This window comes from Magallana gigas, chromosome 8 (assembly GCF_963853765.1).
Source record: "Magallana gigas chromosome 8, xbMagGiga1.1, whole genome shotgun sequence".
In the NCBI taxonomy this organism is placed as follows: Eukaryota; Metazoa; Mollusca; class Bivalvia; order Ostreida; family Ostreidae; genus Magallana; species Magallana gigas.
The window spans coordinates 36,631,053-36,654,392 of record NC_088860.1 but is presented as its reverse complement, the minus strand read 5'-3'; the positions used below and the strand labels follow the sequence as shown (position 1 = coordinate 36,654,392).

Sequence of the window (23,340 nt, the reverse complement as noted above, 5' to 3'; positions counted from 1 at the left end):
CCCCCAATAAAACATTGTATGACTGATGATAAAATTAATATTTTCATATATATCATAACCTAAATCGTACGACTCAAGGAAGAGGAAACACTTTTGTGCATCATAGTTTTTATAACAAGAAAACAACTCATTTAATTATGATAATATTTCAAGAATATGCAAATAATGGAAAGTGGTTTTTTTTTAACAAAATAAGGATGTAGGTTGATGTTTGAATCGTCCCAACATTTGTCTTCCTTCTAAAATCATTAGAATGGTACAATCCTAATGTGAGACAAATTGTCTTGGTTCCTCTTGACTTTAAAATTTAAGTTATTATTATGAATAAAATAAAAACTAACTTATCTATCAATTAATTCTCAGTGTTTCTTATTCAACTCGGAGTTTGTTTTATTCTCTTTCAAAGTTTGATACTGTCATTTTGTTAACACTTGCTTCTTCCTCATTCATTGGTAACTACAATAAATGATAACATTTTTTTATAAGTCATGATGAAAAATAGTATTTTATAGTTATATAAGGTAATACCATCAATGTATAAAGAATACAAAAGTTAGAGTTCATATAATGGCATAAAAAAAGACAGGAAATATATTTCTGGTTCCAAAAACGGTTGTATATATTCATGTATAATTATACGAAATACGAGATTCAAGAGCCCCTTCACAACCGTACAGCTGGAGTTCAGCTGAGCCAACCACACTGTTTATTTTTAATAGTACATGGAAAGAATAATTACATGCAACACGTGCATAATGTATATGAAGCGCTTAATCTTGATTAACTGAAGTTTAGGATGAAGCACTGACAGTCTCTGTCAAATCACAACTTTGTATACGTAAAATAATTACGGCAACCATGGAACGAGACACACTTCATATTTGATAGGAAACCGTCAGATGGAGAAAACTTATTCTGTGGTATTTTTTTCTTCCCTTAAGAATGATTGCTATATTTAGTACATAACAACACCTCTGAAATATTACGACAAAACTTAAGAGCTCGATTCAATAAAATTATCTGTGTTCTTTAATCATGAATTCACTCTCTTCACTGACAGCTGTAACGCAAAAAACTACATTAAATTTTATTTTATAACAGAATGTTATTCGAATCAAACCCATGAGTTAAATGTAATATTTTTGTCAATGTTTATGCACCCTATAGAGAAAAGGAAGTTCTGATTGGGAAAAACATGATGGACCTTCTATGTTTGTAATATTACAATAAACACTAATAATGGTATCAAAACCCGCGAACTCCCTTAAAATAGATTTACATCATCCACTGACACTTGTAAAGCGGCAAATTAGAAACAGTGTTTCCTAATCAAATTTCTTAATAATTTTTAATATATTTTTGTCAATATTTAGCTAATGAGCCCAAATAGGAAACAGGAAACAGGAAATTACGATCATGGTGGAACAAGAACGGACATACAAAGTTTGTTATTTTACAATAAAAATCTCCGTTCTATTCGCCATTTGAAGCAAAGTAAACCGAGTCCTCAATTATCGCATGGAAGTACAGATCTTTTTTTAAGTTGTATATTTAATCATTTATTTTTGAAGCAAAGTAAACCGAGTCCTCAATTATCGCATGGAAGTACAGATCTTTTTTTAAGTTGTATATTTAATCATTTTTTTTTCAAAAAAATTTGAATCGAGTTAAGTGATTCAGATGAAACGTAAATATATTTAATGAAATGAAATTTAGTTTAAGGCTTTTAAATCAATTAGCACCGATAGTATTCTCTATTTTATAAAAATATTTCATTTATAAAATTAGTTCCTTTATTTTGCATTTCTTATTTTTCTGAGAGGTGACGATTTAAAACCAACAATATTTAGGTAAACTTTTTTAATTCAATGTTTTCTATTATTCGTTACATTTCTTTTAGCATTATTTGTTAAAGGGACTTGGATACTATTTGAGCTCAGAATTTGTAAATTTTAGTTTTCCATTCTCAATAACTAGAATGGTTAAATAATTGAATATGGGTATTTTAAATAATAGGTCAAAAATTAAATGCAAAGAAATCGTGTTCCAAGTAAGATAAAGAGAATGAACTAATTTATTTTGTAAACAAAGCTCTAGTCTTGTTATTGTTTACATATGTGTGTTATATTCATATAAGTTTGAATCGATCAATTTTTGCTTTCTTTTGTGGATAATAGAATTTATAAACATATTACAATGTAATCAGTTTGCCACGAATCATAATTCAAATAAATAGTAATTCTTTTCTTTACAAGATTTGTAAAACAAATATGAGACTCAAGCTTGCTTTGTTTACATAACAATGAATTCTGACCTCTGTATCTCGTTTGTACCTTGATTTCTGAAATTAATATTTTCGTCTATCATTCAAAATGTTTAAACAAAAATAAAAAGAGATTTTAAAATCGTGTTTAGCTCCCTTTGATTTGAATCAGAGTCCGAACTGCATTTTAAGGTAAGTTTTGGAAGGTCTATAATGTGAAATACAATATGACAACAAATTAAACTATAAAGTAATTTTTTTTAAATTAGATGTTTTCCCAAGTTTAAAAGAAATGTTTATGTGGAAAAAAACGGAGACCAATCAAACTGCTTGTGGTTGAGATGACGCGATAAACTGTAGTTTTACCTTTTCATTTGCTGAGGCCTTTGGTTGTGATGACGTCACGGCCCACTTACGTTCCCGTATCTCCTTCTGCCACCAGATCTGCTGTAGGCGCTGGAGCTCGTGCTGTAATGTAGTACACTTGCTCTCCATACTAACTTCGTTTAGACTCTCCAGTTCTTTGTTCAAGCTAAATGAATAGTTAAATTACCACGATGTTTATAATTATTATAAGAATTAAAATACATGTAGAGTAACTTTTAATGTAAAGTTTACGGGTCGACAAGCTACAAACAATTGCAAATGGTTGTTTAAAGTTGAACGGAAGAAAATAAAGAAAACTATACATGATACAAACTTACAGAAACACACAAAAATTAATTATAAAATTTTTTAAACTTTTTAATTCAATCAGAAAAAAAATCTTTTCACGATCCCAAACGTTGGGAAACTCAATCTATAAATGTTTTGCTCGATTCACGCAATGTTCTAAGGTTCTGTTTTCAGACAGGATCCCGACATGTACCTTAAGAACTCTGGATCTCTGTGCGGAATAGCGTTTAGTTCCGACTTCCTTGCACTGAGGATACCAGTCTGCTCCCTGAGTTGTCTAAGCTGTTGGTCAAGTTCTAAATTTAGATTGCAAAAAGGTATATCAATCATCGGTTGTGTCTGATCTTTTGTTACGGACACCCTAACTATACAATATGTCATGTAAACTAGTTATTCCTTTTTAATATATCTTAACAATATTTTAAACGGTATCAAAAAGTTTTTTTTTTCGTTTGTTATACACTGTAAGCAATTTTAAAAAGCATTTGATAGGTAAGTGTATGAAATGTATTATGATATTTCTTTGCAATTGTGAGAATCTTGAAATATGTTGTCATAACTTCTGCAGCTGGTGTTCCTTTACTGTAAGAATGTTTCGCTGTATTTCTGTCTGTAATACCTTTCATTGTTTTTTGAAGACCCTGGGAAGTTTGCTTTTCTCTGTCAAGTTGTGCTCTCAGTTCTTGAACTGCTCTCTTTTTCTCGGTGATTCTTTCAAGCTCTTGCAGAAAAAGGAAACCACAAACATGCAATATGCCACAGAGATGCAAGTTCTCCTTTGGATGGATTTTTCTCATGAATAATTGATTCGCATTTTTTTTTAATCTTACAACGAAAATGCTCATCGAAAAAAAGTTATAATAAAAAAGTGATAATAGAATAGTATTGAAAAACAGAAAAAATACAACATTGTCGTTTAAGATTCCTGGAGAACATTTAAAATTGTACGATGGGCTAAACAAATTTATCATCGAATAAGTATTTACCTCGTACTTCGGTTTAATTGCAAAGAGAGTTGCGATCAATCCATATGGGAGAGAAGGAAAATAAAGAGATAACAAAAACAATTCACCTGATTTGAGGTCATCTTCAGTGAGCCTAGCCTTCACTAGGGCTTGTTTCTGCTCCTCCTTTCTGCGATCATGACCATTGCTTTGTAACCCATAATTCTGTATAAATGTCATTACAACTTGACAAAACAGTTCTCTAGCTTTCTCCCCCTGGTTTTGCATGTCAGTCTGTGTTAAGGGAAAAAATTGCATAAACATTTTTAACTAGATATCGCTCATTGAAAACTGGACCCCAAAATGATATTATCAAAACTTCAATATTCATGAAAATCAAACGATTAGCTGTAGAGAAAGTAAAAAGTGAAACTGCGAGTCAATTCACTAACTACATATTTAGAAATATCGTCTTTTTCCTTCTCTAGAGCTGAAACTTTTTCTTGCAGGATTTTTTCTTTGTTTTCCTCAGTGTTCAAATTGACCTCTTCTTGAATCAATAAATTTGTCTAAAAGGATCAAGCATACATAAAAAACATGGACTGAACATATCAAAAAGTTTCAACTCAAGATTCCTTGTACTTCGCTGCATGAATGGTACGAGACGTATCTAACTGTCATGATGAATATTTGGATTTACCAGGTGGCAGAAGATACACAACTGCCACCCGGTAAATTTGAATTTTACAACTTGACCTAACTATAAGAATCTAAATTCTAAAACATTGATTTTTCACTAATGATTAGGAATATACAATGTAATTTTTCTATATGAGATTGAAAACAAGTTTAATTCCGTCGTTAAGATCTGGTACATCCTAGATTTTTAACAGTAATTCTGTGAGTTGTAATGTTGATATTTAAATACAATTCATCTATCATATAAATACATTTTCTATTATTAAGTTTGACCTATATCTATAGTTTTGAAGCGCACGTTTATTTATGTATTCCTAATATCGGGCGAGTCAAAGTAATTTCCCCAGGATTTTTCAAAACAATTTCCCAACCGTGAATATAATAAACCGATGTTCTAGCTACTTTTTGATGTAAGGTGAAAACCTGTCGAACTTCATGATTAAATACCTAAGAAATGTACATTATACTATTTGGCATCGATCATTTTTGTACCCGAAAAATTAACACGTATATGTAGTATGGTACCCGGATATTCATCTTTGCTCTGAGCCACAGTCTATTAAGAATATCCCCTGTGTTATAATAAAACTATTATCATTGCAGTACCGGAGATAATTTGATGATGAGGAATGCACAAAGAGTGCAGTCCTCTTGGTTCTTTTTTTTTTTTAAATTTATTTATTTATTTTTTAAGAGGCACTTACTGCAGATACAAATTTTAACAGAAAATTTCTACAAAACCAAACTCAACAGATTCCAAAGAAAAAAATAAAACTCTTTATACAGTATAGGGGTTCAAGGGTTCACTTTCCCTAACAGATAGATTTGCTTATGAAAAAATTCAAAGGTTGTCACATCTCTCTCTCTCTCTCTCTCTCTCTCTCTCTCTCTCTCTCTCTCTCTCTCTCTCTCTCTGTGCAATTCTTGTAAGTTAGAGTGCAATAATAATAACAACTAAATTTTGTATTTTTTTTTTTACAAACTATTAATCAACATGGTGACATTTTTTCTATGATGCGCATAAGCGTCGGAACCAGGGGGGGGGGGGGGGGTGTTTAGCCCCCTCTCCTCTATTTTTGCAATGTTAGCTATAACCATACCATAATCTTTTTCTTTTTTTTATTTTTTTATATTTGCTGTCAAGAGCTCTGATAAGTCTAGCCCCCCCCCCCCCCCCCCCCTCTAACTTTCCATTTGCTTTCGACCCCACCGATGCGGATTAGATAATAATCATAATAATATATTCTGATGCATATCCAATCGGACATGCAGTGCACCACCAGGACTTTAAGTCACGATATCAACAGTAGTACAATCAATGGTATTAGCGGCATTTATAGCACTGACGGGTGTTTCCTATTTTAATACAGTCTTTAAGGATCCTTATACGTAGTTATGTATAACTGTGATTGTTAAAATTTTGCATTCCTTTTATGTCTTCAAACAGGTAAGCAATTCAACTCTCATTTAACTGAAATAATTTGTTAACATTAAATTTGAAGCACAAAAAAAACCCTCAAAAAAGATTCGTTCATATGGTGATCTTCGGCCAATATGTATACACACTTTATAATAATTTAAAAAAATTGCACAATACTTGACAGAGAATTGTTAGGTCTTTATTTTTGCTTGTTACTCGATCTACAGCTGACATAGAAAAGAGATTATATGATATTAAAAAAAGTTCAAGGTCACGTTCTATTAATTTAATGATCTATCAAAATGTATTAACTTACTTTAAACATCAGTTCCTTTTTCAGTTCATTGTACTTTTTCTGTAGCCCACCTCCTCTTGCTAAAGTTGATTGAATTCTGCACTTCACTGAAAACGTGGAAATTAATATCATAACGAAGTGAAGTATGTTCGTCTTAACTTTCTTTTCGCCACATTTTTTAAAAAATTAGACCTACCCACCCAACCCCCCAAAAATGATCGATAATTTGCTCTGGAAACATCAATCACACTGGTCTTTTGTTTAATTTTTTCACTGTACTGGGGTGGGGGATATTTTTGGCGAATGGCGATTCGTTTTTTTTTTTTTCATGCAAAGGTCAATTAATTCATCTAATACGTTAAGGGTACTTAAATTATACCAACATGGTATTGGAAACTTGGTATGGTTCGCGCACGTTCGTAAAGTTTGTGTTCTTATGTATATGTACATGTAGCAAGAAAAAATCCGCACAAATTCAACACGAAAGAAAAGTAAAACATCAGTGTCAGAGTGGGTGAGATTGAAATAAGACAAACTCAGAGTATGTATCGGATGATGTAGGATGATATACTTCAGTTTTTGTCAGTATAAAGCAGCTGAAAAAGAATTAAAAAACAATTACCGTATAGAATTCTAGACGTTTTCGGGACCCTATCTCACTATAAAACTGTCAGGCACGATGACGTAGTATCGTTTTTGAAGGGGGCAGCCTTATCGAAAAAATATTGGACAAGCAAAGAAAAAAACCAGTTATATCTACTTCTCCGATCCAGTTTATGAAAATAAATCCTAATTCGTGGGAGAGAGAGAGAGAGAGAGAGAGAGAGAGAGAGAGAGAGAGAGAGAGCAGTATTTCTTAAGCTTCAATATCTCTGTTGATTTCAATAGGCCTACAATGTATATTCACTTCCATTACATGTTCACAAAAAGTGGACTCCATATTATTTCATTTTCATATGTATCTAATTAAAATTAGACCTTTGATCTCGCTCTCTATATATAATGTTACGAGCGGTAACCACACATTACAGAGAGCGAGATGAAACGGTCAAATTTTGATATATATATATATATATATAATTGAGGAAAACGTCTGTTGCAAGAAATAGTGAGGGGGATGGATGGATAAGAATCTTACAGTCATGAAGATACTTCTTCTTCTGTTGTGCATGTAGTTCAGAATGTATAATCTGATTAAACAGATCGTCCAAATTCGTTGACATTTTCTCTTGTTTGTACTTCGCGCGTCTGCTAATACTGACCGATTGACGTCAAGGTTTTTTGGAGTTTTCCTAGCCGGAAGAGAAAAAGTCACGATACACACCGAAATAATTCGGGCGATTGTTGTCAAAACAGTGAGTCACTAGCGGTAATGTCTAAGAATAGATTATTACTCTATATTTACCTTTACCCAGGTATAAAAAGTCAGAAGACCTAGTTGAACAGGATGGCAGAAGGTGGTTGCACAGATTTTAGCGAAAGTGAACAACAATTAGATCTATTGAATATGGAGACCGGAGAATGCGCGAATCCGGATTTGGAACCCACTGCCGTTGTGGAACAAGCAGAAGGGAGAGAGGACAAAGATCTGCAGTTGTCAGCGTTTTTGGAGAAGGCAAAAACGTACGTTATGATTTTATATCGATATTAATTGAACTGTGAAATTAATTGATAACTTGAATAAAGATTGCTTGATCATGTTGATAATGCCTGAACAGCTGCTGAAGGCATATAGGCCTATATATATACCATATATATAGCTTCTTCCAACCAAAAAAAAATAAATAAGAATTTTCTATTCTTAAGTTAAATTCTCAGTTGCTAAACATTAGATCATATGATAAAGACTTTTTAAATAGCTTAACCATTCATTTATTTATAAATTATTTGCTCTCCAATATTTTAGTGATCGTATGTATGAGCTGCGCCAGATCCAGTATGGGGAGAGACCAGTGACAAGCACAGGACATAAGAACGCCATTGACAGCTTTTTTGCCAAGCATCTTCAGGTCCAAGAGGCCAAGTTGGAATCAGGGAAGGAGAATGTTCCAGCAAATGTGGAAGATGTCGATGAAATTCGTCCAGAGACTGTAGTGGTAGAAATCCAAGGCCTTGTTGAACAGCAGAGGGTATCCAGTATTCTGGGAACCGCATTCAGACGACGCCTTGAGAATGTCATTCGTGGCACCCTGTCAAGTGTGTCAAGAGCACCGCGAGCTTCATCGCAAACAAATTCATCTCACAGCAACTCTCCACAATCATCTCAACCGAGCCCACAGACAGCAACAGCTGACGTAATATCTCGAGATGGAACATCTCAAGTATCTCGACAAAGTTCAAATGCATCTACACCTAGCAGTTTATCTCGAGATGGAACACCATCTTGGGTACCTACACCCCCCCGAGTGTCGAGAGACAGTACTCCGGCAGAACCTGATGTACCATACAGACCAAGGTCATTGGAAGTACTTCAGAGAGAGACTGAACGCAGTAGAAGCAACAGCATCGCCAGCTCACGAAGCAGATCTTCCATTAATTGTAAGATATTGATTGCAAACCTATCAATTACATATTTACTACATAATTTGATATTAATTTCAAAATATCAATATAAAAACTTTATATAATTTTACTGTTGTCCACTAAACTGAATATGTCATAATGGCATGTTTTACCTATAAGATAATAATATTTGATAAGATTGAAAAAAGCTTGAAATAATATTTTAATTTTGGCATATTATTTAAAATCTGAAATTGAGGGGTTTTTTTTACAGCAACAGAGAATGTGGTTCCACCTCCACCTGCTGTTCATCCTCCACAGATGAATATGTAAGTGTAATTTACATAGATTTAGGCCAAAATTAAATTATTGTTTGTTTGAAATTGCCTCCCGCCTCATTGAAATACTCCGGGACCGCTGATCAAATTTTATCAGTAAAAAATCAAGAAATTTTTTTAATTGTTTTTTTTTTGTTGCACAACATTTACCTACTTACAAGTTTATTCAGATTTTCATTTTTTACTAATTTTTGATTTGTTGAACTTCCAGTTTGAAAAATAAAAAAAATTCCCTCCCTCCCTACAGGGTCTGGAAACCCCCAGGATATTGATGTGATTTTTCCCTTGAACTGCATGTTCATGTGTTTTTCTAATATGTGTTTTGTATTTAAAAAATACCTTTTCAGTGCCGACATAAGTTCCATACCTCTCCATGTTGTGGAGGAAATGCAGCGCGAGGAATTTGTACAAGAGATCAGTGAACTGGTTCACCGTCAACTGGTTACCTCTACCTTGCAAGGAAACTTCCGAACTACGCTGGAACTGACCATGAGGGTAAGATTATGATTCTGTACTTCAGTTTGCATTTTAAAAATTTAAAATGCAGAAAGAGAGGCCATTCAGAGTTGTCTATCTTGGAAAGAAACATTTACAATATGTACATGTATTTTCTTTTACCTTAAGATATTTTAAGAGAAATTTGGGGTTAAATGATGTTGGAGTTTGAATATAAATACCGTGGAATCATTGTCATTCCTGGAGACCAATTTTTATTTACTGGGCATTTTTCAAAAGATTCATTGTATCAATTTGTGGCTTTTATGTTATGTGTTATGAATAAAGAAATATCATTATTTGTTCAGAATTAAACTCATGTTAAGGGAAACAATACCACAGAATGCTGTACAAGAGTGAAAATACTTTTGCACTCTTAAGATCAACAGCATTTACATATCTGATGTTAATTTTATTTGATTGTTTGAAAAAAAACTATTGAATTGTTTATGATGACCATTTGATAGGATCGCCTGAACGGTTCAGACACTGACGGACAGCGAGTGCAGGAGTTCGTGCGATCGATACAACCAACGCAACCAATCATCCGCAACGACTTCTCCCACATTGGGCTTCCTCCACAGCAGCCAGGGGCAGATAACTGGGACAACATTTCTGTGACCAGTGTTAGTGCTCATGCAGTGCCCTACACACAGGTAAACAACACTGATAAATTATTCAAAGTTCATAGCATTAAGATTTAAATGTTGATTAAATTTTTTGACAAAGAATCAAAAACATATGTTCTCTTTTAGAGTACCGGGTACATATTTTCAGTTTTCCATAAATTTGAACTCATTTGTTTAATACATGTGCCGGTATATAGATTGAGAAGATAACTATGTCAACAATAAGAGCTTTATTTCAAATATGTGTACAGTAATTATCTTGTCACTCATTATGACTGTCAATAATTAGATAAATCAGGTACAAGTACTGTAGTATGAAATGTAATTTTTCAGTCCAATCTGTACCTCAGCCGGGAGATGGCCAGTCTGAAGGCCCAGGTGGAGGAGATGAAGTCCATGCTCAAGGTCAGCTTCGACCTTCAACTTGACATCCAGCGGGCCATTAGACAGGAAGTGGCGGCGGCCATGTCAGAAAAGTCAGGTGAGTCTGAGGCAAATTAATAAAACTGTGATATTTCTCTGGCTCTTTTTCTTGGTTCTGATAAGCTGGCTGAGAAAGAGTTGAGAAAGTCCTAATAATATACATGTTCTTTTTAATTTGATGTACTACGGATAAGTTATTTGTCCCTAAACTCAAAGATGGGCTATTCATGTTGACATACTAAATATTTACTTCTTGAGCATAAAATTGTTATATTTTATATACTTGAGATGTCATACTAAAATGAGTCATTTTCTGTGCAATTTTTCATCAATGCAAATAGAACTGTAGTAAGTTGTATTGACCTATCTACATGTAGTAAATAGTATTTGATGTGAATCCATTACGTATTCATTTAGACCAATAGCTAACAGAACTTTTGTTATTCTAAACTGCTAAAATTATGTTCGCCTAAAATTTCAAAAGGGAGTGAAAAAAATGCCTGATAAGACTGTCTGTGATTTTTCTGACATGTAAAACTCAAATCAGCTCAATTAATTAGTAAATTAAAAAAAAAAAAAATTCAAATTCAATGACTGCAAATTAACAACAATAATTATGATCTTTTTCCTGCGCTTTGTAGATGGGACACGTGAGACAGCGACCTCCAGGCAGTCTCGACCAGTCAACGACTCACACTGCCTGATTTGTCTGGACAAGTTCTCCGACTCCGTGCTCTACCAGTGTGGTCACATGTGCGTTTGTTACGGCTGTGGTCGGCAACTCATGTCCCGTAACTCCAACTGCCCTGTGTGCCGAGCTCCAATCAAGGACATTATTCGCACTTATAGGTGTAATTTTGACTGAATAGGAGGGGTGTAAAATGTTTTACCGTTACCGTACTAAGAACAGTGTGAAATCACATTCTGTTTATAGATAAAACTGCTTTTAGAGACTCAGTCACATATTTGTACAAAAAATGTTGCATAACATTTTCTCATTTATATCTAACTGAAGCATCATCTTCACATAGATTACAAAAGTCATTCTTGAAAGCTTAACTTCACTCATACAAGTTATATCTGGTCCTAATTTGTTCTCAGATTTATTGTCTTTTGAAACAAGTTTTTATTGTGTAGATTAGTCAGCTTATACTAAGTCAACTACAAGTGATTAGGCAAATTTTTTAATGAGCTCTGTGGTTTTCAGTCATGCACTGACTTTCAGGGCATTGTGTTTTGTGATATACATAATTATTACAATGATATCATTTTGTACAATATTCTATTTTTATACATTTTTACATAGTTAAGTATGTGTTATATATACTTTGTATATTTAAATATGTAGTTACATGTATGTGTAATGGCTTCACCATCTTCTGAAAACAGACACAAGACTTTAAAGTCTTAAAAGATGTCATTTGATTTTTCCGTTAAAAGTATGATCAGAATATGTAAATATATTTTCCATTGGTTTATTTTATCCTATAGCTTTTGTCACTGCATGGTTTTATGAGTGTTTTGAAGATGTGCAATATTGATTATAGTCATTGATCAATTGACTAATTGTTAGACGTATTTAATTAAGATACAGTTTTCGTTGATCAGTTTGAAATAAAATATCATTATTATATTAACATTTAAAGAAATTTATGTTATATGTTGTGTAACAATAATCTCCACTTGCTTATAGAGAATTTAAAAAAGTGTTAGCAACACTATATAAATAGTGCCTGTTTGAATTGGGAGGGTAACAGTTGAAATTGACACCCCGAGAAAACCGTTGTCAACCGACGCGAAGCGGAGGTTGACAATGGTTTTCGAGGGGTGTCGATTTCAACTGTTATCCTCCCAAACAGGCACTATTTATTTTATTATACTGAATGTCAATTTTAAAGAAAACTTAACTGTTTTTCTATTGGAATGACTTGAATTCTACGGCGAACCGTACGCGCATCATTTACGCGCATGTAACAATTCGTTATGTTACCCGTTGCCAAGTGTGTTGCTAACTCTGAGGATAATAGAATGGATTATCAACTGCGTCTTAACCAATCAGATTTCAGTATTTAACATGAAAGTATAATAAATGTATATATTATTCAGTATGATAAATTTGCCTTGGTCATTCGCTCATTGAAAATTGTGGTTCAGCATTAATGCCCTTGTTAGCATGCATACATGTATATGTACCTCGAGACAGCAATGCGACTCTTTCTCACTATTGACAATGACAACAAAGAAAATATACACTGGCTTGTACCACGACTTTTATAGCAATTACTTTTTAAAACATATTAAACATGATACGTGTAGTAGAAAGTTATGAGTATTTGCAGGGTATAGAACCAACTATAACTTATGGAATCAATTTTTAAATTCAAATATCTACCGATACCGGGATTCAGAAAGAAGATGTAAATGTTCCAAAATTGGTGTAAGAAGAAATTCACATTTTGGAATTGACTTTTGGGTCAAACATGGCTTCCATTCCGAAAATGACCTCATGGGTCTGATCAAACAGTGACCCTAGTCTCGATTTGACGCGATCGACCCAGGCTTTGACCTTGGCGTTGCTTTTATACATCATCTGTTCACGAACTGGGACAAGCTGGACCAGTTCACACACCCCTAAAAGATCCGCCAAAGTTATTTCATCTCCACACAGGTATAAATTGTTTTTAAGGAAGTATTGGTCAAGTAGTTTGACCATTTCGGCGACCTTTTCCCGGTAAAATTTGACCTTTTCCCAGTCTATCGGCATTCCTTTCATTCTTGGTATCAGAATCTACAAATAGGATGAACGTACGGTGAGTGATCATGAAATCAAGAAATCAATCACATTCAGAATTTACAAGTTAACGATATACAAATGTACATGTACATACATGTATTAGGGGTAAAGGTTAAAACAGAATAATTGAATGTACGTAAAATAGAGTGTATATTTGAGTAACACAATTGCCGATAACGTTACATAATTAATTAACTATCAGAAGAGGTTACATGTGGCTGTTGATAACTCTTGTGATTATTAAGTAATAATTGCAATTGTCTTACATTTGTATACACAAATTACCAGATTTTGGAAAAGCATTGCACAGTTTTGTCGCAGATTTTGATGCTGCCAATTCATGTATTCATCAATTCTGGCAGTAGTTGCAGTGTCATTCTCTGGATACCAGTGGCTTGGTGCTTTGTATTTCTTAGCCAAATATTTCAATATCGCAACACTGCAAAATTAATTGCAAAGAAATGATATTAGCCACACTAAAACTACAGTAGAAATCACAATCGCGTATTTTTATGCCCCCCCCCCCCAAGTTAATCGATCAAATTATTAAATATCATACATGTAATTTATGTTTTATTGTGCGTTTATTTAATTTTTGATATATGGATCCTAAAACTGACATTTTAGGGGTTATGCTGACAATATCAATATCAATGATGTATGTTTTACGAGCTGTTCCTATTTAAAATATGGTTTGAGTTTTATTTTGATAAATAACTAGAGATCGATTGATGTACCTCTCGGTGAGGACAAATCCATTGTCGTCTATGACGGGTACACGCCGGAAGGGGTTGATCTTTCGGAACTCCTCTTGCCTGTGCTCTCCTGTGTATTATTCCAACATATATAACATAAACTTCTAGTTCTCACATGTAAAATGAATTTATCCAAGTAATTGTGATATTGTCTGACGTTGTATACTTTACTTCATTTCGTTTGTTAATATAAAATTCAATAAACGGAAACATCATTAAACTTTGCATGATTGTACTACAACTTTTCAATATTTTTCAAGATATGTTTAGCCTAAAAAGCATTAAAATTTGAAATGTAACACGCATGCTTGATTTTCAATTGAATGTTTTTTTTATTAAGACTGTTGAGACCGCGCTGCAAGTTACACATCTTCCCAAGTCAAGGGTTTCTGATCCCAGGAACCCCTTACTTGGGAAGAAGCAAGTTACACAATGAGTAGAACTTAACTATACCGACCTTCCATGGATTGATAGTATGTGTCAGAATATAGAACGATTGGAACATACTGCCGAGGGTTAAGTAAATGTGCTCAAATTCTTACCTGCCCCAATGGAAACAAAAACTTCATCAAACGGAATGTTGTTTAGCTTTAAAAACATGAACACAGCTCGTGAGGGTTGCGAACCTAGATCGTAGTACAGTTTTAGCGCCATATTCAGTGACAGGTGTAAACCGAAAGAGATCTGTATACATACACCTTTCCTATCGCATACATCGACTGTGTAAATAAATTATCTAAACAAGTTCAGGGGTGTCCAATGTTATAGTAACACTTTTATCGTTAACTAGTGCAACTTTTAGTGAATTGTCTTACATTTAAAAACAGTCAAGGAAACAGTGGCCATGTTCATGAAAGTACGATCTATTTTATCTGAAACATGTATTATTCTGTTAATAACATGGAAATAGAACCAGTGGTAATTAGATTGTGTAGATTTTTAAAAGTTCATATATATATATATATATATATATATATATATATATATATATATATATATATATATATATATATATATATATATATATATATATATATATATTATTCAAAGGCACATTAACTAAGTGAATGTCCGATTCGGACATAATGATCGAAGTGCGCTAAAAACAATTAATCTATCATAATCTTCCCTCATGTGTACATTAAATATATGGAAATTTTTAAAACTCGAAATTATTTCACCAAAAAAAAAAAAAAAACCCAAGAGAAAACACAAAAAACAAAACATATATATGGCAAAAGTTTTCATCGATAACAATGAAGTCGTCAAACAATAAAATGAGGCAGAATTTTACAGACCATTGAAATGCACAATGCCTCCGCGGATTAACCAGTATACTTTATTAGTAGCTTCAATGTTTTCCTCACAATCATCTCGTCGTTTATTATTAAAACAAAAAAACGCTTGATCTTTGGTGATTCATGCGAGATATGAAGGTGGCGATATTGTAGAACAAATACATAACCCGCGTTAGCGGGTTATGTTAATTTTTTTCTTCATAACCCACACAAATCATTAAAGAAAGCATTTTATTGTAACAGTTTATATTTACATCTTTCTTTTAACTAAATAATAAATTGATTGTTAAAAGAAAGTATCAAAGTACTGAAAGTACTGTTAGACGGTGGCGTCGTTTGAAAGTGGCATATTACATGTAATAATGAGTGATGTATGATAATTATTTTTGTAGAAAACCGCGGCCAGTATCGCATTCATGTACTAATACTTAATGCTTACTCGCACAACTAGTCGTGAGTTTCCTACATGGATAACTCTGTGGAAATCGTAGCTGTGATCTCACTCTACACTTTACAAATGCTGTGTCTCTTGGTCGTCATCTTTTGGGAAAGACCCAAAGATTTATCACAGTAGTCTTTGTCGTATAGAAGTTTGTATCTATATTTTGTATTAATATGTTTGTATACTATATATCAGTTGACATTAAAACCCCGTTTGAATGGTTGCCACCACATATTGAATGAATAAATCAAATCCAAAGCGATTTCATCACAGTACGCCCAAATATTTGATTGTTTGAAGAAGGGGAACTTTGGTTTTTTCCTTTTTGACCTTTGGGTTGACCCCGCAAATGGGAACAACTTTTGAAAAGTGTGGATTGGACTATTGTGCTTTAAATATATTGTGGATTTCTCAAAGTAACGAGAACAAATAAAGCTTTGGTATGATAAAATACTTATTTTTACTAACTATTTGGGCATACATATAGTATGTTAATTGTCCCTCTCGACAGCATTTTCCCTCATTTTCTTCACGGGGAAAAAGTTGCAGTCTTGTGGATCATCACATTTGCTTTTTTTCCCCTCATAGTCAGTTAATACATTAAGGTGTAAAGAAAATGGAATGGGTTTACAAGAACCTGTCTGATAAAACTGGTATTGCTTTTGGAGTGCACGTCATCATGAAACAGAAGAGTAAATCAATATTTTATCTTCGACTTTAGGGGATTATTTCCATTTGCTCACAACGAAAGTGAATGAAAATTTTAAAAAATATCATACAGCATTCGGTCGCGGCAGTTTCATTAATCAACGTTTTAAACATTTGTTCTATTGTATTTAGCTATAGATTTATTCAAACCATTTGAATGAATTCGGGAAAGTCACATGTATATTTTATCGCTTCTCAGTACACTTTAACACGCATAAATTACTTGCTACATTAAACTTTTCTAGTAAACTTACAACAAATATTGATTAATTATACAAAATAAGTTTTTAAAAACACCAAACAAACAAAATTCAAGCTGAACGCACGTTTTTCTGACCGTACAGCTGTGTGTATAAAGAAGATGGGGGGGGGGGGGGGGGTAAGATGGCACAACTGCCCTTTTGGTTTAGTTGTAAAATACAATTTCAAATTTAGCATTTTTTCAATTAAATATATTTGATATGTTATTATACAAGTTTACAAAATGGTAATTTCTAACTATATTCAGTTTGAAATATTTCAAAAAGATAAGAAAAAAATAATAAATTTTTAAGTTTTGGTGGTATCGAACCCAAGTTCTATAAAGTTTCCTAATGGCTGGTGCTCTAACCACTGAGCCATTTCATTCACAACAAAGTGCGTTGTTTAAATGCTATATGAGACAATGACCATGAATTTTCGGACTTGTATTATATTTCTAAAACTTTCAATTGTTGAGCTACAAAATGACATTTTTGAACTGTAGTGGGTCATCTCTCCACATTTTTGTTGAGTCCAATCGGTTTATTAAATTCCATTAAACCACATTTAGACTGTAAAAAAAAAATATTGAGCTCAGACCCACTCTATGAAAGAAAATGAATTGAAGTTAATCTGATCTATCTAATCAGTCCTCATATGGTCATTTTACACGCCTTATTCGCCCATCTTCTTTGATTTTATTCTTTGCATGTACTAAACAATAGATCTAGGGTTCGCAAATCCCGGCAATATTTTCGGAAAGCTTTATTTCTGTAGCTCAGCAGAATTCTACAGTCATCTATGAAGCACATTTTTTTGCCTTCATGTTTCATTATTTATCGCAAATATAGCATGAATGTATACGCTACGGCCGATTTAGCATTGTGTTAAGTGATGACACTTTCTAACCGGTGTGTATTTCAATTGCGAGTCGCAACAAACTGGCGCATTTATATAGGCCCGCCTATTTGTAAATGCATGTTGACAAAATGATGCTAACACTTGGAAACAAATGTCGAAGAAAGTTCATAATAGAGTTGTACTCGCGAATTAAGAATCATTTGAGAACAAACGGGGCGATGTTTACGTACATATGTAAATAATGTTATCTGTTAGTGAAAAAATGCCCCAAAACCAAAGAAAAGATGCTCTCTTACATTACCGTTCATTATGTACCATAAATGTATATGGAATATCGCATGTTTTTTCTCACAAAAAAGCTAGCGTTTGCTGCAAATTAGAGATACACGAGCTGACACGCCGTGAAATCCATAAGACGTTTTACAGCATATGTAAAAAAAAATCTGAACTAAAAATCTTTGAAACATCGTAAAATGTAGTTTATAAACATTTAAAATGGCGACTCGATTTGCACGTGAATTTTACAATCCGACGTCGATTAGCGTGTTTGAGAGAAAGTCAGCAGCAAGTAAAGCGTCAACATCTGCAGTAAATATTGTCTGATGAATATTGAGGTGCCTGTAATAAAATTTATGTTTCTACAGACTGAGTGAGGTACAAAATAAGGTACATTGTAAATCACAGGTCAGTCGAAAATTTAACACATTTGTATCGTAAATTTAAAGTTTTTGTGTGTTTGAAAACACATGCACACTTGTAGAAGAAACTGTGCCATTGATCGGTTGAAGTTCAATAAAATGTAATTTATGTAATATTCATTGTCAGTATCTGTTGTGAATTCTTTGGAATAAGCTACAACAACAAAAAATATACTGCTCAACTAAAACTAATGCGTTGAAAATGGCTGAATTTATCGATGAAGCGTAATTGCTGAAATATGAAATGGCAAACCAGTTTAAATAGTGTGTTTCTGACAATTATTTATATCATAAAAAACAAGAAGCAATTATTGTGAGATCTCTTGACCAATTATCGCAGTGATATAGTTTATATGCAGTCCTGATACAGAGTTAAACGTCAAAACTGGCAGTTTGAGCCTTATATTATTAATACCGCGTAAGCAGATAGGGTAACGGCTCATTTAAAATAAAACACAATTTCATACATTATTTAAATGTATGTACAAAATAATTAGCAGCTATAATGCTTAAAATATCTGATAAGATTAAAATGAGTTCTCATACTGAAATCGACACGTAGATAAAACACTGCATACATGTACCTAACAGAGTTATCGTTCGTTATCCGCTAGGGTCCCCGTGAGAAATACCCTTCCGGTCAGGACCGTAGCAATAGACAGTGGCTATAAATAGCCACCGTCTAAAAATTCCCTTAATTACTGTTTATGTATAACAGTGTGTTAGCTAAACGAAACACACGTCAGCCAAATCGTCTCCTGTGAGACTTTGAGCCTGACGCCATTATGATTATTTCGTGCAGTCCGTGATTTTTCGTAGGTCGCTGTAGGTTTCGACCAATCGATGAACAGGGCGTTTCGATTTCAGTCCTGTCAGTTTCAGCCGCTGTAGATTACGACCAACCGATAATAGTCCAGTCCGATTTGGTCGACAAAAAACCTTTCAACGGCAAATAATTATTATTTGGTCCAGCATATTTTTTCAACATAATTAAAGTGTGCTGATTCCAAAAAAATATGCTGGCCATAATGAAAATGGCGTTAAGTAGCTCAAAATGGCGATTCAAAATTGCGAACAACCAAATTTTATATTTTTTTCTTAAAGTCTTTTCATTATTAACAAACAATAATGAAATGATCCAGCTAAGTATGTTATCATATCTAAAGTGTGCTAAGTTTAAGAAAAAATTTGCTGACCTTCCCCAAAAAGCGTTAATTAGGTCAACACGGCGATTCAAAATGGCAGATACCCAGATTTTAAATTTTTTTCCTAAAACATTTAAACTAGGGAAAACGCATAAAAACAATAATAATTCAGACCAGCAAAGTTATTTTTGCATATTAATTAAGGCGTGCTTAGTCTGAAAAATATGCTTGCTATGACAAAAATGGCGCTAATTAGGTCAAAATGGCGGTCAAAATGGTCGCCAGACAAATTCTATAATTCTCTTACATGTAAGTCTTAAACATTGGGGTAACAAACGATTATAAATTGGTTCAGCATAGCATTTTATCATAACTAAAGTGTGCTGATTCCAACAAAATATGTTGATCACGATAAATTATAGTTAAAAATGGTGGACAACCAGATGTCATTAATTTTCGTCTCGCAGTCTCTTTAATAGAAAAAAATAACAATACAAAATCACAAATTGGTCTAGCAAACATATTTATCATAATAAGGTTGTTTCAAGTTTCATGAAATGTGTTGGTCTTCATGAAAATGACGTTAATTTTGTCAAAATGGCAATTCAAATTGATATATAGTAGTAGCCAATTAAATTTCATTTATCTCTATATAGACTACTAAAGGCCTCTTAAATGGGGAAAATGTTTGAATATCATAATTTCAATACTAATGATGTCACTGACAATCAAATTTGAACACTTGTATTAATAGAAAAAATTCCACCAGCTTTTCATTTAGAAAAAAAAAGTTTTCCATTATTAAGCTACAGTATATAATTATGTTATTTATACACTCTTTTTTTTAATGATAAGATATATTGTGATTTGAAATTTGCAAATGTCTTTACCCCGGACGTAGGCCCGTTTACATTCACAGATAAAGGTTCTGCAACCTGTGGGGCAGTTGCAAGCTATCAAATCTAAGAAAGCTTTAGTTATAAGATCTTAAGGTCATTATAGTTCCAGCAACAAACAACCATCAACTAATTTTTTTATCCAATCCCGGCTGGGCATGGTAACATGATAATATGGGCATGCTTATATATGCCTGTCTCCCTATCATTACTTTGGTGTGTGTTTGTTTCCAAAGCGGCATTCAGAAGTTGGAGAATGGGGCTACAATAGGGGGATCAAGTTTTACATCTATATATGAATATATAGAGAAAATCTTTTAAAATATCTTCTTCTCAAAAACTATTAGGCCAGAATAGCTCAAATTAAAATGGAAGCATCCTCAGGTAGTGTAGATTCAAGTTTGTTCAAATAATAGTCCCTGGGGTAGGGTGGGGCCATAATAGGGGATCAAGTTTTACATAGGAATATATAGAGAAAATCTTTAAAAATCTTCTTCTCAAAAACTATTAGGCCAGGAATGCTCAAATTTGAGTGGAAGAATCCTCAGATAGTGTAGATTCAAGTTTGTTCAAATCATGGTCCCCGGGGATAGGGTGGAGCCACAATTGGGTTATACATTTTTACATAGGAATATATGGAGAAAAACTTTAAAAACCTTCTTCTCAAAAACTATTGGGCCAGGAAAGCTCAAATTTGAGTGGAAGCATCCTCAGGTAGTGAAGATTCAAGTTTGTTCAAATCATGGTCCCCGGGGGTAGGGTGGGGCCACAATTTGGGGATCAAGTTTTACATAGGAATATATGGAGAAAATCTTTAAAAATCTTCTTCTCAAAAACTATTAGGCCAGGAAAGCTCAAATTAAAACGGAAGCATCCTCAGGTAGTGTAGATTTAATTTTGTTCAAATCATGGATACTCTGGGTGAGTGGGGCCACAAGTTTTTCATAGGAATATATATAGAAAATCTTTTAAAATCTTCTCAAAAACTATTACAGGTAGGCCAGGAAAGCCCAAATTAAAATGGAAGCATCCTCAGGTAGTGTAGATTTAAGTTTGTTCAAATCATGGTCCCTGGGGGGTAGGGCGGGGCTACAATGGGGGATAAATTTTTATATAGAGAGAAAATCTATAAAAATCTTTTTCTCAAAACTAATAGGCCATGAAAGCCCAAATTTGTGTGTATATTTGCCAGTTGCTTATGTCCATCAATTATATATGAAAAGTAGCTGCATCGTTTTCAAAAAGAATTTAGTAAAGAAGAATTAATCCTGAATAAATGAAACTTATCAAATAAAAATTATTACATGATTTCTGTAATCATTTCATTAGTAAACCTCAGAATAATGAAATGCATACTGATATAACTTCTGACAATATTGTTATGTGACATTTTCTATTTATAGGTACTTTACATCAATCCTATTGCTTCAAAATCTTGAAAGTTAATGGTATTTATGCTTGTGGTACCATCAATACCAGTCGCAAAGGATTCCCACATCAGCTGAAGAACCTAACTTTTAGTGGTCGTGGTGATACTGAACAACTGCAACAAGACAATTTGGTTGCAACAGCATGGAAAGATGCTAAACCAGTAATTGACCAATTTCAGATTGTTGATGGAGTGTATATTGTGGAAAAAAGTATGTTATCCATTTGGTAAATCATCATTTACTTTACAGGTTCATATTGTTTTAACCACATCAGATCCACTTGGAGATGGTCTGACACATCGTCGTGTATCTGGGGGTGAGGTCATACTAATACAGCGACCACCAGCTGTTGCTGCCTACTAGGAGAACTACTATGGTGTTGATCGTGCCATGCAGTATCGCTCCAAGTGTCCCGTTGGTCGACAGTCAAGAAAGTTCTGGAAGTACTTTATGAATTTCATCCTGGAAGTGGCCCTGGTCAATATATTTTTCCTTTGGAAGATGACCCCTGATGTGGTGAAACCAAGATAACATTATTCTTTAGGTGATCTTCATGTTGATGTTTCCATGAGTCTTATTGCAGATTTTTCTAACAGGAAGCAGCCTAGTCATTTAGGAAAACATATGATCACAGCAGTAGGTTTGAGTGAGCATCACAGCATGAAGTTAGATCGACCTCGTGGACGGTGTAAATGGTGTGCAAAAAAGGGCAAGAGGAAGGATGTTGTTTATTGTTGTGACAAGTGTATGATACATCTTTGTCAGGGTGCTTGTTTTCAAGCATATTATGTACATGATCAGCTTCCAATTTTGTAATGAATGCATATTACAGTTTTTATTGTTGCTGTCATTTTTATCTTTATTGTATGTAACATATTAAGTAACTGTCTTTTTTATTTGATATATTTCTCCTGTAGAAGCTATTCACTAATTAGAAATTAAGAGCGAGAAAGAAAGAGAGAGAAAAAAAGAAAGTGAGAGATTTTTTGCTATAACTTTTAATCTGAAAATGTTAGAAAATAATTTAATGATACCATATAAAACACCTGTATTTTATATGAAAAAAGTTGATTGGCATATAAACAAGAATGTATTTCGAGGGTTATTGCTAACTTTGAATGGATTTGATAGAATATAATTATCATAAACATTTCAAGATGTAGGATGTACATGTTAAGATTACATTTTACTAAATGTTACAGGTACACATGTATATAAAAATTTGAATAGTGTAGATTTGGACTCGCTGTGAATTTCCATCATATCAATGTATTTATTTATTTCTTATATACTACCATTATACCATATCACATTTTTTTCTTCAAATTTGTTTTAGTTGAATGTGTCAATGCCTGCAAATTGTCCATAAAATACAGCATTATATTGCTAA

At 33.4% G+C, this 23,340-nt stretch overlaps 3 protein-coding genes across 4 annotated transcripts; 1 reads left to right on the top strand and 2 right to left on the bottom strand.

Annotated features, from left to right (window-relative positions):
• Nucleotides 1–320: 320 nt before the first annotated feature.
• LOC105330332 (coiled-coil domain-containing protein 172) lies at nt 321–7,814 on the bottom strand. 2 transcript variants are annotated; one of them, XM_011431960.4, is made up of 9 exons: nt 7,702–7,814; nt 7,435–7,588; nt 6,318–6,403; nt 4,335–4,451; nt 4,011–4,176; nt 3,558–3,659; nt 3,132–3,234; nt 2,630–2,795; nt 321–456 (listed from the first exon to the last, which is right to left on the bottom strand). In XM_011431960.4, the coding sequence occupies exons 2-9, from the start codon at nt 7,517–7,519 to the stop codon at nt 391–393; spliced, it is 891 nt and encodes a 296-aa protein (XP_011430262.3). In that variant the 5' UTR covers nt 7,520–7,588; nt 7,702–7,814; the 3' UTR covers nt 321–390. The 2 variants fall into 2 exon arrangements, with proteins under 2 accessions (XP_011430262.3, XP_065924374.1); XM_066068302.1 differs by lacking the exon at nt 4,335–4,451.
• LOC105330331 (uncharacterized) lies at nt 7,744–12,332 on the top strand. Its single transcript, XM_011431959.4, has 7 exons — nt 7,744–7,919; nt 8,203–8,834; nt 9,073–9,127; nt 9,484–9,631; nt 10,099–10,287; nt 10,594–10,741; nt 11,325–12,332. Exons 1-7 carry the CDS (start codon nt 7,744–7,746, stop codon nt 11,546–11,548), a joined length of 1,572 nt encoding a protein of 523 aa, XP_011430261.3. The 3' UTR covers nt 11,549–12,332.
• A 603-nt stretch (nt 12,333–12,935) lies between these two features.
• On the bottom strand, nt 12,936–14,960 carry LOC105330333 (glutathione S-transferase theta-1). Its single transcript, XM_011431961.4, has 4 exons — nt 14,775–14,960; nt 14,215–14,302; nt 13,763–13,916; nt 12,936–13,471 (listed from the first exon to the last, which is right to left on the bottom strand). The coding sequence occupies exons 1-4, from the start codon at nt 14,884–14,886 to the stop codon at nt 13,133–13,135; spliced, it is 693 nt and encodes a 230-aa protein (XP_011430263.2). The 5' UTR covers nt 14,887–14,960; the 3' UTR covers nt 12,936–13,132.
• Between the last annotated feature and the right edge of the window lie 8,380 nt (nt 14,961–23,340).

What these genes read in the sequence shown, in the direction of transcription:
- LOC105330332 (XM_011431960.4), bottom strand. Translation starts at nt 7,519, where the DNA reads ATGTCAACGAATTTGGACGATCTGTTTAATCAGATTATACATTCTGAA. An exon ending in AAAAGGAACTGATGTTTAAA is followed by an intron (nt 4,452 to 6,317) that starts GTAAGTTAATAC and finishes TGATCCTTTTAG; the next exon opens with ACAAATTTATTGATTCAAGA. An exon ending in TGAAGATGACCTCAAATCAG is followed by an intron (nt 3,660 to 4,010) that starts GTGAATTGTTTT and finishes TTTTTCTGCAAG; the next exon opens with AGCTTGAAAGAATCACCGAG.
- LOC105330333 (XM_011431961.4), bottom strand. Translation starts at nt 14,886, where the DNA reads ATGGCGCTAAAACTGTACTACGATCTAGGTTCGCAACCCTCACGAGCT. An exon ending in GGATTTGTCCTCACCGAGAG is followed by an intron (nt 13,917 to 14,214) that starts GTACATCAATCG and finishes TTAATTTTGCAG; the next exon opens with TGTTGCGATATTGAAATATT. An exon ending in CAATGCTTTTCCAAAATCTG is followed by an intron (nt 13,472 to 13,762) that starts GTAATTTGTGTA and finishes TCCTATTTGTAG; the next exon opens with ATTCTGATACCAAGAATGAA.
- LOC105330331 (XM_011431959.4), top strand. Translation starts at nt 7,744, where the DNA reads ATGGCAGAAGGTGGTTGCACAGATTTTAGCGAAAGTGAACAACAATTA. An exon ending in TTTTTGGAGAAGGCAAAAAC is followed by an intron (nt 7,920 to 8,202) that starts GTACGTTATGAT and finishes CCAATATTTTAG; the next exon opens with TGATCGTATGTATGAGCTGC. An exon ending in GGCCATGTCAGAAAAGTCAG is followed by an intron (nt 10,742 to 11,324) that starts GTGAGTCTGAGG and finishes TGCGCTTTGTAG; the next exon opens with ATGGGACACGTGAGACAGCG.